Raw genomic sequence first — 17,554 nt, forward strand, 5'->3', positions numbered from 1 at the left:
TCAAAAGGTCAAATAGACACCTAAGCATATCCTCACCACCAGAAACAAAGATGAAGTGAGCAACTGCTACAGAGCACTACGAATTCACAATAATAGCAGTTTTATGAACAAAGCCCAACGGCTACTGCAATACACAATAAATACCATAACAATACCTTCCTTCTGGTAATACTTCATAACCAAATGCCGACACTTCCAGCATACACCAATCACTTAATGGTCAGCTTTAGGCAAGTCGCCAATATCTCTTCCAGTTTGCTCCTTGACGAATTTGCCAGCTTCTCTCTGCACATAGTCATACACCAAATTCCGTTGCTTGAAGTACCCTGACATCCGCAAGCCAGACACCACGGTGTCATAGCATCTCTCACCAAAGGCAAGATAGTTGCCGAACCATCTACGGAAGTCGACTGATGAGAAGCTCGAAGTATCAAACACCAACCCAGTGTTACGGTGGATTCCTGCCAACACGATGGAAATCAACACCAAGTCAAACGAATAGTGGGCAATTTTACCGAGCTGCAAGTTAGTACGCTATCCGAAGAACGTTCTTACTTATACTTACACCCATGATATGAAGATAAATGTGTGAAGTGATTGGGGGCGTGAGCTTATAGTATGAGCCGAGGGACGCATCACTATACAGGAATGGTATCTAGCTGCGAATTCCAAGCATGTTAAAAGTGCAGGATTTAATTACAACGACAGCATGCAGCTTGGTGCCATCATGCTTCAAGGAAGTTGCATTAAATGTTGAGGGCTCATATGCCCCTAATGGTGGAAAGCAGGGCCTTTAACAGTCTAAACTTGAATCTAGATTGAGTAATTCTAGCTCAATTTATTCTTGCTTGAATGATTCTATTCGTCAAAGGCATATGGGTCACAGTAAAGGATGCTATTTCTTAAATTAAATAGCTGGGGATCAGGCTGTCGATTTTTGCTCTACTCTTCAAACGATGAATCTACATTTTCATTCTAATATGTTAAATGTGGATAATATTTTTTATACGCTCTATAATACATTACGGCATCGTTCGATTTCAGGATATGCTTCAGCTTTTGTGGATTCTCTTGACATACTCGCCCAAATCGTCACCAGTCCAGTCTCTGATTCTCTTGCTGGATCCCTCGCTAACTCCAAACCGCAAAACCACCTGTTTTAAATTCAACTTCAATTGTTCGTCTAAGAGGGTCTCATCTAAGTTTTGCATGATTTGCTCCAAGCTAGTCAAAATTCCAAACCTGGTGATCAAGACATCAGACCCGTGGTCAATATTTTGAATAATATACAAGAACTTGAAGATTAATGACTTGATTTTCATGGTAATGAACGGAGAGTTGGTTAAGTTCATCACCCATTCAAAAACACCTTTGAACTTGAACAAGTTAATATCTTCAGAGCCAGTGATTCCGTCCACAAACTGCTCAAGAAGCCACACGAGTTGTTTATAATAAGATTCGTCATTTTCCAATTCACTGTCGGAACTAGTTTGTGAGTGGATTATTGATTTGTACAATGGGATATCTCTTGATAAACTTGGGTTGGAAAGAACGTAACGGTATGCCTTCTCGTACAAATAGTGACCAGGGTTGGAAAGAATAGGGACCAAGGACGAGTAGACGTACCAGATTATGTTTGGTAATTGCTCTTTATTTCTGACCGTGTTCAAGATATTAGAGATGTAGACCTTGAAAATATTCTTATCCTTGAAGCTCTCGAGAACCTCCAAGTTTTTGAGAATACGCTGGAGTAAAACAGATGAAATAGATTTGACTGTCTCGGATGGACTAGAGAGTCCGACAATAATCACCTGCAACATGTTTGATTCAATTAAACTCTTCAAATCAAATGAAATCTTGTCACCTTCTTCATCCTTCTCGATCTTTACAAACTCATCATTATGGATCAACAACATCAAAAGAGTCTCGGTGTCATAAATAGTATTTTGGTACGATTGATCAATCATGATCTCATTTGTAGAGTACCATTCATTTAATTTGCTTAATGAGTTCTCGACAGATTCGCCCTTGATATGGACAGGAGCTGTGATTCGAGCACCGTTTTTGATAGTGTTATTAATGAACCGTTTGCTCAAACAGATGGTCAAGCTAGACTTGTCCTTTTCAACCAATCTCTTTTCTCCTTCTCCTGTCAATTCAATTTCGTTATTAGTTAACTCTTCAGAGAATTCCCACGAAGTCACCTTGTACACCCAAGAAGTAGCAATCTTTGATTCGATTTCAACAAATATAGTCTTAAGCAATAAATCTTCACATCTGATTGAGCCAAGGTAGAACAAAGCGATTTTTTCCAATAAACCAACACTGGAATTTTTCGAAACATCATAATGGAAGAGATTGTGAATAATCAATGCAGAATAGAATCTAGCTTTCGTAATATTTGGCAAAGAATTCAACTCGTTGGCAGGATTATTGATGAAAATTTGCAATAATTTCTCATATTGAATAGTACTTCTTTGTCCAGTCATGATTACAAGATTAACGTACTCAAGATACTTTTCATAGTTTACCCATTTGGGGTGATTCAATATGACTTCTAGTTGAGTGTTAATGATACTGACGGGAATCAACTTCCATACCGAGTTGTTCATAGAAGTAATTTGTTGCACGATCAATGCAATGGCTTTCAAAAATGAGTCAAAATTTGAGGATAATTCAGGGGATTCAGCGAATTTCTTTGTGATGTACAACATAGACTTGTGAATCCAGGATGTGATTTCTGAATTGATATTCTTGGAATGTTGAATGAATCCAAGGATGAATGAAGCAAATTCACTCAACATACTATTCTTTAACCCGACCTTCTCAACGTAAACAAACACTTGACCGATTATTATTTCAGACTCTTCTTGACCAATGTACTTCAATCCATTAGCCAAAATTGTCAACAATTGAGCCCACTGTTCAATGTTTTCAGATTCCAATAGGTTGGTTGCAATCTTGGTAATCCTGATGAAGAACATTTCCAAGTTGGAATTTTGTATCGTTTCAAGTACAGAACAAATTGAGTAACCAATGTAGCAAAGCAAGTTTTCATCATTAATGGTTTCTGACTTTCCAATCAAGTAATTGATAACTTCGTTTTTAGAACTGATTGAACTATTGATCAAACTCTTAAGAAGGTAATGATTGGATGGGCTTGACAAGATGTTTTCAATTTCCTCAACGATGTTCTCATCCAACTCGACCAAGTTTGATTCTACCAATCTTGATAAGATTTGCTGTTTGTCCACAATAAAGGTCTTGTCAAACTCACAAGAAAGAATGGACCGGAAGTATTTAGATCCCACTTTAATGTCTCTCTCAAGGCAATATTCGCATACTTTGAGGGTCAATAATTGATTGGGCCCGAATTGCGAAGATAATTCTCTGATTTGAGAATCAGATAAAATCCATGCAAATTGAGCAAAGTAAAGCTGTTGTTCTGTGGAGTAAGACTCCCTACCTGAAATGATTTGATAGATTTTAGTATTCAAATAGCTTTCGGCTTGCGGAACACCTGGTAATTGTTGAAACACTTCATTCAAGAGACCACCAACGAAGAGCTTCTTTCCACTCACAGTGGCCGAGTCTTGCTTTTCTAAAGTCAACCCAGTCCAAAAATGTTTTGACACCATATAATTGTATAATTGGGCATCCGATGACACACTAGCCAATAAGAAGTTTCCCAACTTGGATACAAGCTCAACCAACAAATCGTCAACCTTATTTATAGAACTATCATTCACAATCAACTTCAACCTTGTGATCAATCCAGCCAAATCAAACTTAGAAAGAATAGTTCTCTTCGACAATTGACTGGACTTCTTTACCAATTCCTTATTTGAAATATTTGTAATGTAGTTCACAAATGAGTTGCCAGATTGTTCAACTGTGTCGTCTAATTCCAAGCTTTGGAAGTTTTCCTTGAAACCACTCTCATTGACCAAGTAGTCTTTCATAATTGAAATCAAAGCATCCTTTGATTCGCCGATAACGATAAGATATCTCGATAATTTAAATAACCATTCAAGGACAGTGTCATCAGTGTTGTTTTTGAGAACGAACTTGAATTGTTCGTAGATAGCAACAACAAACAAACTGACATCATTATACTTTTCATGAGCCAAATCAAGATATTTATAAGGGGTTCTGATTGTTCTGGAGATGACTTCATCAAGGAAATTCCAGATAGTGATATTGGTGGTGTAATCACTTGATGCATAGATAAGTGCCAAGATAGGAGATGCAATCAAATCTTTGTTGAATAAAAGCTTGTTATCCGTCAATGTGGAAAGCAAATTGGAAAGTCTCCAAACTAGAGATTCGTCCAAGGATGTTCTAGAAGTAGCTGGTGCAGCCGAAGATGCTAATCTGATTAGACAAGTGAAGAATGAGTTTCCGTCATTTGGTTTATTCCACCATTTCAAGTCTTGTTCTTGGTCTTGGTTTGACTGGATGGAAAGATAATGGTTCAATAAAGTCAAATCGTAACCAGTGCAATTAATCAAGTCAGCCTTGATAACCTCATTAATACCATTGCTAGACACTTTGGTAACAAGGGCTGAAGATGCAGCCTTGGGATACATCTTCTCGTAAAGGTTGATGATCATCAACAGGGTCAATTTGATCAACTTGCTATCTGGATTCTTTGAGTAAACCTGAATAATGTTGGATAAGTCTGGTAAATTGTAGAAGGTTAAATCAATCAATTCCTGTCTATTGGTGATAATTCCCGACTTCAAAACCTCGTCAAGTTTCTGTAAAATAAAAACAATCAATTGTAAGGTGAATTGGGTAATTAAGAGCTTATTGGTTTCCAAACATTTTGTGAGTGCCTGCTTAGATAAAGGAGCAAGGCAGATGTTATCTGATACAGTTTTAGAGTCATAAGAATGTTCTTGACTGATGAATGACGAATCGTTTGTCACTTGCTTCAAAATTTGCTGAGGGATTGGTAGTTGGATGATGTGCGTGTACAATAAAGTATGGCCCACCCACCACGATGTAAGAGTAGGATCATGATAACCACCTCCATGCTGGATCATCCAGTTCATATAAGCGGGAACCAATTCAGGCGTCAGTTTCAAGATTTTGACAACAAATTGGAGCTGCCCGTTGTTTTCCCACGGCTTGAGGGTAGTCAAAAGAGTGTAGATCAACTTATTATGAATTTTGAATGTCTTGTTGTTTAACTGAATATCCACCCCGGTACTGATCTGAGATTGCCATAATTTCTCCACAGGATATACCAACCCGATCTTTGAATCGGTAGCTAAAACTTCCATAAACTCAGTGAATTTAGCAGAAAAAGTTTCATTATCATTTCTGTTGAATATTAATTGGATTTTATGCATAAAGTTTTCGTTCAATATTTTACACTTGATTGATCTTCTGAAGTTTGGTTCTTTCAATATCTTAGTATCGATGAATTCGATCACTAATTCAAGAGTTTCGATAGAATCGGCCTCAAACATGAACTTCCACCAATTGTTCATGATCTTGACATTTGTCACCAATAAATCTTGTCTGTGATGGCTAGGGGCTTTAGACAAAAGAGCAATCCAAAACCTGATAAAGGTAGCTCTAATGGGAAGATATCCTTTCTTTGCGTTGTCGTTCTTGCCAGGAAGTAAGAGCTTGGGCAAGATCGTCAAGGTTAAATCGAAAGTGTTTAAAAATTCGATGGCTATCGATGCATCGTATTCGATCATATTGGTAAGGATTCTCAAGGTAGGATTGGTCAAAGAAGGTTTGTAGTTGTTCAAGGCTCTGTAGACCACTTTGATGTGGTCATTTAGGATCGACTTGTAGAATTCGATGATCTGAGGCTTAAGGTTGAGAATAGCCAATTGGCTGGTGACACTATTTGGGTCCGAGGTAGTATCTGGGTTCGTAACTGAATTGATGCGGTGTGTGACTTGCGACAACTTCAGGGATATGTCGATGAATTGGCTTTGATCGTTGACCAGGGCAAAGTAGGACCAATTGGACAAGATTCTAGAAAGAGACGATGATTCGATGAACTTAATGAGGGGCGCCTCATCCTTCGAATTCACAATTTCTGCGAGCTTCTCAAGGAGTGAGGAGTCCACGTTGGACGATGTGGGACGTTCCCACTTCCTCTTGTTTGGATTGTGTGGTTCAGTCATGCTGAAGGATGAGATGTGATGAGATGAAAAATTAATAGACAGTAGCGCGCCAGCCAAACAGTGCGAGATGAGTACGACTGGTGAGAAATCTTAGAATGTATATGCTATGCAGCTGTTTAGAGGTCTCCAACTGAACTAGGATAGAAAAGACACACTAGCAGTTATTAGTATAGGAGCAGATCTTCTGCAACTAGCTTGCGATATACGAGAGTATGGAAGGGCAGAAAATAGTGAAAAATCAGTGTGAACGGAGGTACAAACTAGACTGTGCTCAAGGATCCAAGTGGACAGCAGTGGCTCTCGTACAAGTATTCTGTTCACAGTATCTGACGAGGCTGCCAGCTGGTAGGAATACAGGTCATGGGATTCTGCCATAATTGAAGAAATTACTCAGTATTGTCAGATACTTGTCCTTTTTATTGGTGATTCTCGGATAGCATAGGCATAATACTTGTAGGAAGGCGCAGTGTAGGACTAGTGTCACGGGATGGGAAATGGAGTTCATAAACAACAGCAGAGTGGTTGAATATGCATAATATATCACATTTTATATGGCCCTCCACTGAAAATACTTGTTGAGCGCTATAAACCACAGGCTTCGATGAACTCGAAAAGGACACTGGAAGCTAAATCCTTGAACCAAGCCATATGATGGACCTGGCGGAACTGCACGGCGGTGGTACTCGATACGGATGTGTATTTCCGGCGGGGCTCTCGCCTGTGTCTGGTTGGTGTCTGGGGTCGTACGTCAAACCGATAATAATAATATATTATAAGTACACGGCACATTGATAGGCCAATAAATACCTCAGCAGCGTGTTTCTGGGCCGATACCCATGGTAGATGGTGGAAAATCCTGTAGCACGTTTCAAGATACCAGGCTTGGTGGCACTCTACCCTGGAAGTCAACCAGACACGGGGCATTGGAAACTCCACAATGGAGCACGGTGGAAGCGTGGCCACTTCGCCAAGACAGCAGGACGGAGACTTATTTCCAACATTCACTCTAACTGCAACCACAAAATAGTGCTCGGCCACTCGTATTTTCCAATAATAATCGTATTGTGATAATAATCTCGCGATGTTCACGATCGCCCAGAGATCGGTGGTGCGTCGGAAATACGCACAGGCTGCAGGGCAGCTCGGTATGATCGGTGACACAACAACGCAGCACGGGTAGAAGCAGCGCTGATGAGAGGCATTGAGTGTGCACGGAAGTAGAAGTAGCAGAAGTAGTAGAGGTAGTGTAATGGTATTAGTGGTGGTACTAGAGGCAGTGTAGTGCGCTATTACGGGAGCGTGCGAGCAATGGCCAATGGTCTGGAACTTTTCAAGTTGGCTGGGGGGTGCCCCACACTGCCACCGTTGGTCAGACAGCACGGAACAATCATGTCACAAGCACAATCGAAGCATCTCCGGCGGGGATCATCGCTGGCTAGTCCGTGGCCGCAGCACCGCGCACTGGTCCCGATAACCCCAACCGGTTGTCAGCAATGGCACAGGACTCAAAAACCAAGATGTGCCATACAAAAGGTGCTCACAACAGCGCTGGCTACATATGGGCCCGGTCATAGATGCCCAACGACCAAAAAACTCGTTTGGACCTACCGGCATTTTGGGATTGGTCTGGGGGGCCAAGAATGTGTTTGATGTCTGAGACAGCATTCCAAGACATGCCCAGCCCCGACGAAAAGATCTAGAGCAGAGCGTTAATGCGGGCCCAGCTGGGCACCATGCACGATCGGCACCCGCTGGTGGTGCCACTGGTGCATGCTGCAACCCAATGCAAACTCCCCTGGAGTACTTAGGGGCCTGGCATACGATGCCAAGGTAACCGGCGCAGTCCCCATGTGACCCGAGCCGAGCGCTCCCCACCGCCATGATGGAATTACACAATAGGCCGTGGGCACCGCAACGAGGGGTACGCTGACTCAGCGTTTAGCTAAGCAGGCGCCACCAGACCAGCTCCGCCAGTCCAGCCCCACCCCACCCCCCAGACCTGACCCCACCACTGCCATCGTGCTCTCCTGACTGACCCATCCCAGCCAAGCCCTCCGCACCCCCATGGTGGTTCCAGAAACCGGCCAGCAAGCCCACCCCACACTCATGACGTAACCCTAAAATTAGTCGCTGCAACCATGCACGCCAGCGCACGACCTTGCCTTCCACAATAGCCCCGCGAGGGGAGCCTCTGCCAGATCCGTACAACTTTCATGGCTTGTTTATTTCCTGTTCCCCTAATCATTTATAAGTGTTCCAATTCCATGTTGATCTGAACGCGGACATCCGATGTGTACTGGCCTAGAACATGACTTTGATGCTGGTAAGTATCCCTGGCTGGCTCGCCTGGGTCCCCCTGCCATGAGCTCGTGTGGACCATCTAAGCCCATGTACGCCCCGATCTATTGCAAGACGTGGTACTAACCTCCAGAATTTCAAAAAACTTTTCGTTTCCACAGCCCATGACGGCTCCGACCGTGTGGCAGACCCCAAGAACGCCTCTATCAACACCCCCCAACCCTCGCTTTCTCCCGCCAAACTCCCGGTCGCAAACCCCGAAATCACCGAGCCCTTGTCAACCAAAACCTCACCACTGCCTCCTCCCGCCTACGCAAACCCCGTGTTCTCGCTCAACGGCTCGTTGAACGATAACTACCCCGACCTTCCGCCGTCTTACCGGCTCATCTGCCTCCTCGGTGAAGGCGCATTCTCCACCGTGTACAAGGCCATCGACACCTCGCACGATGATGCTACTGTGGCCATCAAAATAATCTCCAAGGACCATCTCTCGGCTAAGCAGTTGAACAACATCAAAAACGAGATCCACATCATGCAAAAACTGGGCAAACACCATCCCAACATCCTCAAGCTCCTTCATTACATCGATACTCCTCATCACTGTTTTCTTATTCTTGAATACTGCAACGGTGGCGAGATCTTCAACAAGATCATTGAGTACACCTACTTCTCGGAACAGTTGTCCAGACATGTCTTCAAACAGCTTCTTTCGGCAATAGAGTACCTTCATAACCACAATATAGTGCACAGGGACATCAAACCTGAGAACTTGCTTTTCAACCAGATCCCCTACATGCCACGGTCAACCCAAGCATTCAAAGATGCCCTCCGGAAATCGGATGACTCTACCAAGATTGACGAAGGTGCATTCAAACCAAACCATGGAGGTGGAACCATTGGTATTATCAAGCTTGCTGACTTTGGTTTGGCTAAACAGTTACCATCCGCATCTTCATTTTCTGTCCACCAGAACTTGAAAACTCCTTGTGGTACAGCTGGATACACAGCTCCTGAAGTCATCACTTGCAACACTGCATCTCCCACTGACATTAATGGTGGTGTTTCTTCCTTCTCTTTGAGAAAGAAGACCTTCCCAAACAAGATTTCCCGTAAGAATTACTATTCTAAAGCGGTCGATATTTGGTCACTTGGGTGCTTTTTGTACACCATTCTTTGCGGGTTTCCTCCATTCTACGATGAAGACCCCAACCAGTTGACTCACAAGATATTGAATGGTGATTTTGAGTATCTCAAACCATGGTGGGATGAAGTTTCCGATGATGCCAAAGATCTTATTTCTCAAATGATCAATACTGATCCAGAGACCAGAATTTCAATTGATGAGATCTGGCAACACCCTTGGGTAAAGGAAGTTTCCAATGATCAAAGTGGTAATTATTTCGGCGAAGCTTACCATGAATATGAAGTTCACGAATTAGATCCATTTTCAAAGGACAATGACGTTGAGCACGTCGAGTTCGCCCTCAAGTCAAACTCACATTCACCTTTGCATTTGCATCCAAGCATTCCTCCTACTGACAACTCATTCTTTGGTACATGCGGACCATCTGCCCAACCATTGCCATCGCCTCGTGCTGAAGCAATCAAAAGAGTATTTGACAACCCTGCCATGATTGGCACAAGAGCCGCAGTTTCGGTATCTGGTGTTGATGTTGCCGGTGAGTTAGTTTCCAGCGGAGAGGACTTTTCTGCTAAACATAAATCGTCGGTGGTCCAATTTATTGAGAACATCGAAGAGAGATCGCATGATGAAGATGATACTGAAGACAGTGATATCACTTCTTTCTCGTCCTCGTCCGATGACCATTTTGTTGCCAAGAGAGGGATGAACAGGATCAAAAACATCCCCAGGACGCCAAATCCTACAAAGGATCAACTAAACAAATTGAATTTCAAAGACGTTTTCAAGATCAACAGCAACTATACGTCTTCGTCACAAGACGACGAGAACGAAGATTCAGAGAAGGATGATCAAATTACTAGTCTTGAAACAACAAATTCAAGGAGAAAGAATTCATCTAAAACAAAAGTAGCAGGCATATTTTCTCATGACGAGGATGCTGATTTGTCTTCCACCAATTCTTTAACCGACGGCGAAGAAGAAGAGGACTACCAGACACGCTCGTCCTCCATAATTTCTGGTATCAATGGGGATTTCAAGTTTACATTGAATTTGAATGAATCAAACTTATTATCTAGAAGAAGGTCTTCTACTATTTCGAAGAGCTTGAAAAAGACTCAGTCGAATAACTCACCCTCCCTCCCACATGGGAATCTAACATCAACCATTGGATAGACATGGTCATATGCTGCCTTGGATTAGGTATTAGGAGCATCAAGGATATTTCATTTAGTTCAGGCTGGATTTATTATTAGTGTATATTGTTATGAACGTAAGCAACATTAAAAAGTGACTGAAACAGTAGTATGAATGGCTTAGAGGATTACACCGGAACGGAACGGGAGTTCTCTAAGCTATTGTTACAATAATTGCTAACCGTTTCCCAATACGGATACGGTAGATCTGAAATTGGAATTGGTTTCTTTAAAGTACTTCCGCTACGCCCTGATTTCGTAAAATCCCTCTACGAATTGCTTAGTATCTCAATGCAGTTTGAATGTGGCAATTCACTGTTGCTTCTTCAAGACTGTACTTCACAACGGCATTCGAGTATTATTCAATATTATTATTTGCAATAGCGTGACTGGGTCATCTGAGCTAATATTGGGTGGTTAATCTATATACACTTATGATCTTTCGCTGACCTTGACATCGGCACTTCCTGGTGCTTCCTCCTCTTCAGGAATCAACGCACCACTCGATTCAAGCAATTCAGCCAACTCGCCAGACTTTGACATACTCATTATGATATCACATCCTCCAACGAATTCCTTGTTAACGTACAACTGTGGGATGGTAGGCCAGGAGCTGTACTCCTTGATACCTTCTCTCAATTCAGGATCTTCCAAAACGTTGTAGGCAGCGAAGACCTCAGGGTCAACACCTTGTTGGCCCAAGATTTGGATGGTTGCTCTGGAAAAGCCACATTGAGGGAACTCAGGGGTACCCTTCATGAACAAAACAACCTTGGAAGATTCAACTGCTTTGTCGATGGCTTCCTTGATTTCGGTCGAGAGTAATCTGACTTGGACCCTTGGGGTCTTGACAGCGTTGGCGAGCGCCTGATGGTTAGTATGGATGGAGTGGGTACCGTGACATCTACGTACGAATCTGCTGGAGTTCAATAATCCTCTGGAGAACATGTTGATGGGTGATGGTTGATTGGCTTACTCATCTGTGAATTAACTGGTGGACGCATATGCAGGGGCATTTTGAGCACCATTTACTGCACCACGTTAAGAGGTGTAAATACCACACCAAGAGGAGTAATTACCACACTGTTAGTCCAGGAGTACAAAATCCAAGAGCTTGAAGTGTTAGCTTAGCTGGTTAGTTTTCTAGTAGGATTGTAGGAGAGCATTTTGCTACTGTTGAATTCTGAAGCAATTGTATGTATCCATACCTTACAAGTCGTGACAATAACCTCACCAATGGCGTTCAAAACACTTCAAGAGGTATCACTAGACTGGGTGATTAGTTAATTGCTATCTAATGTCTCAGTATACTGCTTTGGCCTAATTAAACCACTCGTGATGTGAATCCCAGTACTCGCAACCAAACATCACAAAATAATCCATGAGCTTCGAGAATAGCAGAAACTGCTTGGCACCCCTAAGCATACGCCAATCTGGCATATTAAGGCATTGGGGTTTGTTACTATCTGGTACTTTTGTCATTATTAACTTTGTGCTGGAGATTTAATCGTCTGTATTGACAATTATGATCGCGATTTTGCAATCGTAATTGTACCCACCTAATGGAGGATTTGCTTGAAAGCCGCTAGTTTGAAATTCCGACACTAAGAATCTGGGGGCTTACAGGGATCACTCGAGACTTACAGGCTAAAAATTTTCTCTTAAGGCCCAAAATTGGGTGTCTTCCGAGTTTCGGGTTCTCCGGAGTTTCTAAATCATACATATTACTTCTCCATTTTCGCTCCACCGCTAAAGCAGGATTTAATACTACGATGGTCATGCCAAAGGTCGTGATTTAAGTGCCCAAACCAACTTCTTAATACTTATTTTTTCATTCCAGGTTAGTGATGGTCAGGCACAAGTAAATCCTAAATCGCGATAAACCAGAAGTTAATCACAGGACGTGTGTTAGGAATCAAAGCTTCATAACACTACCAGAAGCAATAGGGAATCAAGACATAAAATCATTTATTCGTATCACTACGGTATCTGTTCTATATTCTGGTATCAAACTAACCGGTGCGGCAAAGGCAGACCAATTCTTGCGGAAGTCTTCAATAAATTCACTTTCTTCTTCAATTCGAACTCATGTATCTGATCTTGAGATAAACAGACGCAAAACCAACACATCTGTAGACTATAACACAAGCAGCTAACGCTCCAAAGTACACTCCTAGATCGATATCCAAACTGTATGTTTCCAAAACTTTTTGGCCAGATGTTAAGGAGCATTCGACTCCCTCAGTACATCTGTATGATGTGCCACTAAAACCCAATTTAGCACAAATTCCAACAGCGTACTTCATTGGATTGATCCAATTCCACGCCTTGAAGAAATGCGGCATGTTCAAAGCCATGGTGCCTCCCATGAAAATAGCCAAAATGGTTATATTTGACATTATGTTGGTTGCGAGTCCCAAATGGTCAAATACACTGTTCATAATAATTCCGAGAGATTCACCACAATTGATTGCTGCGAAACAGGAGAGGAACATAGTGAAAAACATACCTGCAGTTGCAGGCAATCCAACTGCGAAGACAATCAACGCACTGAAGAGCAAACAAGGTGCAATTTCAATCGGAAGCTCATTAATCAAGTAGGACAAATTAAATTCGGCAACTCCATACACACCATCCTTATACTCTTGATAAAAAATGTTCCTCTCTATCGGATAAAGGGATATGTTGTTGATTAAGCCAACGAAGTACAAATTGAGGACTTCTTGAACCAACCCTAACCTATTTGTAATACCCTGTTGATTGTCCTTCAATCTAGCAAAAAAAAGCGTATGCACAATTGCCAAAAGGATTGTTTGAAACATCTTTGCAAATAGGATATCGGCTGATCTAATAGAGTTCAAAAATTGTCTCCTGATAATAGTGGTCAAAGTAACATGAAATGATGACCGTCTTTTGTGAAACAACTTGGTATCAATTATATCGCTGTTACTAACTGGGAACTCCAGACCCTTAGGACTGCGTTCCGTCTTAGATCTCCATTCATTTACCAATCCATCAATCCGAAGATCAGTCGTTTCCTTGTCTTCTTCGACCCCCCTCGAAATTAAATCCAAAATATAGTTTGTAATATTGACACCATCGGGAATATCATAATTTATTTCGTGAAAATAATTTTTCATTTCACGATTAGTTCCATTATAGACTACTCGTCCACCTTTGCCCAACAAAAGCACATTTTCGAAAATCTTTGTCATATCTTCATTTGGTTGATGGATAGTAAGTACAATAGTTGTGTTATTAGTCTTCGATAATTTCTTCAAAAGGTTTAAAATCGATAAAGCAGTTGAAGAGTCCAATCCTGACGTTGGCTCATCCAAAAACAAGATTTTAGGCTTGCTTAATAACTGGATTGCGATAGATACCCTTCTTTGTTCACCTCCAGAGACACCCTTCACATATTCTGAACCAATAACTGTATCAGCACAGTCCATCAAACCGATTTTCCGGATTAGGGTATTGACAATAGTAGTAATTCGAGGTAAGTCCTCTGGAGGTAATCTAAGCTTAGCCTGAAAATAAAGTGTTTCCCTCACAGTCAAATTTGCAATTAAGGAGTTATCATGTTGACTCACGTATGACGAGATTTTGGCCAACTCATGACTTGATATGGGCTGGTGCTCATTTAATAAAATCTCGCCGCTTTTGTTAAACTTAGAGCCTCCTGACAATCTCCTAGAAATGTAATTTAACAAGGTGGTCTTGCCACTTCCTGAAGGGCCCATTATCGCATTAATGGAGTTTCCAGCAAACTCCGCTGAGATATCCTCAAGAATCACCTTCTCTTGTCTGGGTTTCCAAAATTGAGATTTAAAGAGCACAGACAAGTTTACGTTGCGAAGACTGATACCGACACTGCTTGAGTTATAATTTTGGATTAATGAACTTACTGGAGCCATTGCCAATTGATCTTTATTGTTAGCTGGACTTGGTGACCTGAAGCTATCTGAACTAGGGGTTTTATTTTTCTCAAACTTATCTGCGGATGACTGGATGTAATCTTGATGATTGATTCCAGAAGGAATTGTGGGTGATGAAGCTCCAGTAAAATTCTCATTTTGGTTAGAGTTTTCTGTATACCAATTCAGCTTTATGTGATCCATCATTTCATAATTTTCGGCTAAGTTATCCTCTTTGTAGTCTTGTTTATTCCCTTCCTCTACTTCTTCCTCATCTTCTTCTTCTTCGTCACCTATCCTATTTTGTTTCGTCTTTGACATCTCAAGATCATAGTTTTTGAAGTAAAGCCCAAAATAACTGATGATGTAAAATCCACCTAACCATGCACATAAAATTCCGATTGGTTCCCCAACCCAGTTTACTGGATACCCTAACAAATCGAGCTGATAGTTACCTGTAAATTGAGCACATTGCAGAGCATTGTCATATGTGCATGTTCCGTTCCAGTTAGAAAATTGATTTGAATTCAAGGCACCAAACGTATACCAGAAATATGCAATATACTTGATCCATCTAACGTAAACTGGCAACGTCTTGGCATTGACAAAAAAGCCACATGCACTATTCTGTAATTGATAGAAGATATTCAAATACAACGAGGAAATGGCTAGATCCGTGCCAATACCGAAGCATACCATAGCCGTGGCCATACCCATGAAAGTTGTCAACACAACAATAGCGAAGTAAATGAAAAAATGACCAACACCTCCTCTAAGACCCCACATAAAGTAAGTAATTATCGCAAAAAGCGCACCTACTGGAAAGTCCTCGAGTAAAATTTTACCCAACCTCCTTGAAATGATGAAACCCGTTATACTAACATAGTTCTCTTTATACTCTCTGAAAAAGTTAAGGCCATCGTTTGCCCACAACCTCTCGATTTCAATGAACATAGGTGCAAAACCAATGATTTCCATCATAGCATACAAACTAGACTGGGTAGTTCTAATTCCCGCCAAGTCTCCTTTGGGATTCAAGAATAGCCATCCACAAGCACATGCCATGAAAACAGAACCGCCGTTCAATGCTAGCAACGAAAGCCTATCACGAGAAGTCAATATAAATGTTCTTTTGGTGAGTACCACCACTTCTCGGAAAAACAGGATCCTATCTTTTGTGGATTTGGAAAGGATTTTATTGAGCTTGTTGTAGCTTTCCTTTGTTTCTGATGGCGATAGTAGCTTAAAGTCTATTTGGAACACCTTCTTCCAGTTTTCCACTAGGTGATCGATTCTCTGTATACTGTACTGTTCTTTGGCCCGTGAGGAGGTATCTTTGACCGATAGGTCCATGATGAAATCTATGAAGTTGGAAGACTCTTTATTGTTGAATTCGGAGTTGTTTAAAAAGCTCAAGCTGTTAAAGTAGCTGAAAGAGTTCGCTAGCGATCCGTAGTAGACCACCCTGCCTCCTCTAGTTAAGAGACAAATTTTATCGAACAAGTTTGAGATTTCGAGTCTTGGCTGATGGATCGACAAGATGACGGTTAGGCCGTAATTAGGACCCGTTAATTTCTTCAACACTGACACCAACTTCAACGAGCTGCTGGCATCCAAGCCGGTGGTGGGTTCATCCAAGAAGAGTAAGGATGGCTTGTTCAAGAGCTGGATAGCTAACGAAAGTCGCCTTTGTTCGCCTCCAGACAAGTTGATCTTGTTGGTGAAGCTGGTGACCTTGTCGTTGCGAAGATGGGTCAATTCCAAGGTGTCTAGCAACAGATCAATCAAATCGACCTTCTCGAACTTGGACACCAGAGGGGGCATTCGCAAGTCCGCTTGGTACTTTAGGGTCTCAAAGACAGAGAGACCAGGAAGGAAGATGTCGGTCTGTAGGAGGTACGAGTTTTTGATCCGAGGAAGGTCTGCCTCTGTGGAGTAGGCGATGGAGCCCTCAAATTGGAGGGTCTTGTTGTGGAAGCCTAACCTGGTGGATAGCGCATTGAGGAGGGTGGTTTTGCCGCTTCCAGACCCACCCATGATGGCCAACATCTCGCCTTGATTGAGGTCAAACGACACATTTTCCAAGATGTTGTGGCGGTCTAGTTCGGGGTGGCTTTTCGATCTTTTTTTGACAGTAACGGTGAGATTCCTCACTGCTAATGACACCCGTTCTTGCGGAGGAATCAGTAGCACTTGCGAGTCCATGGCGGAAGAGAGATGCTCGGTTAAACAAGGGGCAGTGGTTTCTGCTGTATATATAGGCCCATGTGGTGGTGTTTGCATAAATAGCAATTTCAGCCCCGGAGCCCCCGAAAGCGCAATTGTCTTCGAACATTCGCCTAAAAATACTGTCGTACATTGTGGTGATGGTAAGCCCCACCACCAGAAAAACGGCACAATCGAGTTTCAGGAGCGGCTAAACCCACAGGGGAAGACAATCGGGCCGAGCCTGGCTGGTCTAGGCTTGTTGTTTCGGATTTCGTACATCCTGGGTGATGCCAGAGGACTATGTAGAATTTAGAGTCATCCAGACGCCCCACATTAATCCGGCGTTCCCAGCAGGCATCATTCGCAGCTCACAAAACCGGGTGGTGCTCGTAAAGTTGAGTGGTGTGCTTAATAGTAGGGTCTTTTTCTGGGGTATGCATGGTCTATTTTTGGGCCGGATCCAACCGCCAGATTTGGAGGCATGGCATACCAGGGTCCAGGCACCGCTACTAAGAGCCCTACAGAGTAGTCTTAGGCGACGCCACCTTTCCGACGGATGAATCGGCCGCGACATCGAGTCAGTAGTGTTTGCGAGGCTTTCAGAGACGTTTCAGATGCCAGATGACCTCGAGCCACCGCGTC

The 17,554-nt window shown here is 42.4% G+C and overlaps 4 protein-coding genes across 4 annotated transcripts; 1 reads left to right on the forward strand and 3 right to left on the reverse strand.

Moving 5' to 3' along the window:
* Positions 1–213: 213 nt before the first annotated feature.
* CANTADRAFT_7951 (uncharacterized protein) lies at positions 214–6,152 on the reverse strand (the record flags this gene model as incomplete). Its single annotated transcript, XM_020211215.1, has 2 exons — positions 214–519; positions 1,077–6,152. The coding sequence occupies 2 exons, from the start codon at positions 6,150–6,152 to the stop codon at positions 214–216; spliced, it is 5,382 nt and encodes a 1,793-aa protein (XP_020062612.1).
* A 2,277-nt stretch (positions 6,153–8,429) lies between these two features.
* CANTADRAFT_27291 (uncharacterized protein) lies at positions 8,430–10,886 on the forward strand. Its single transcript, XM_020208062.1, has 2 exons — positions 8,430–8,475; positions 8,584–10,886. The coding sequence occupies exons 1-2, from the start codon at positions 8,461–8,463 to the stop codon at positions 10,765–10,767; spliced, it is 2,199 nt and encodes a 732-aa protein (XP_020062613.1). The 5' UTR covers positions 8,430–8,460; the 3' UTR covers positions 10,768–10,886.
* Positions 10,887–11,219: 333 nt separating this feature from the next.
* On the reverse strand, positions 11,220–11,735 carry CANTADRAFT_56500 (monothiol glutaredoxin; the record flags this gene model as incomplete). Its single annotated transcript, XM_020210600.1, has 1 exon — positions 11,220–11,735. One exon carries the CDS (start codon positions 11,733–11,735, stop codon positions 11,220–11,222), a length of 516 nt encoding a protein of 171 aa, XP_020062614.1.
* A 1,127-nt stretch (positions 11,736–12,862) lies between these two features.
* CANTADRAFT_55703 (ABC transporter family protein) lies at positions 12,863–16,909 on the reverse strand (the record flags this gene model as incomplete). The annotated part of the gene is made up of 3 exons (XM_020210479.1): positions 12,863–14,663; positions 14,781–14,794; positions 14,969–16,909. 3 exons carry the CDS (start codon positions 16,907–16,909, stop codon positions 12,863–12,865), a joined length of 3,756 nt encoding a protein of 1,251 aa, XP_020062615.1.
* Between the last annotated feature and the right edge of the window lie 645 nt (positions 16,910–17,554).

This window comes from Suhomyces tanzawaensis (genome assembly GCF_001661415.1).
Source record: "Suhomyces tanzawaensis NRRL Y-17324 unplaced genomic scaffold CANTAscaffold_7, whole genome shotgun sequence".
Taxonomy (NCBI): domain Eukaryota; kingdom Fungi; phylum Ascomycota; class Pichiomycetes; order Serinales; family Debaryomycetaceae; genus Suhomyces; species Suhomyces tanzawaensis.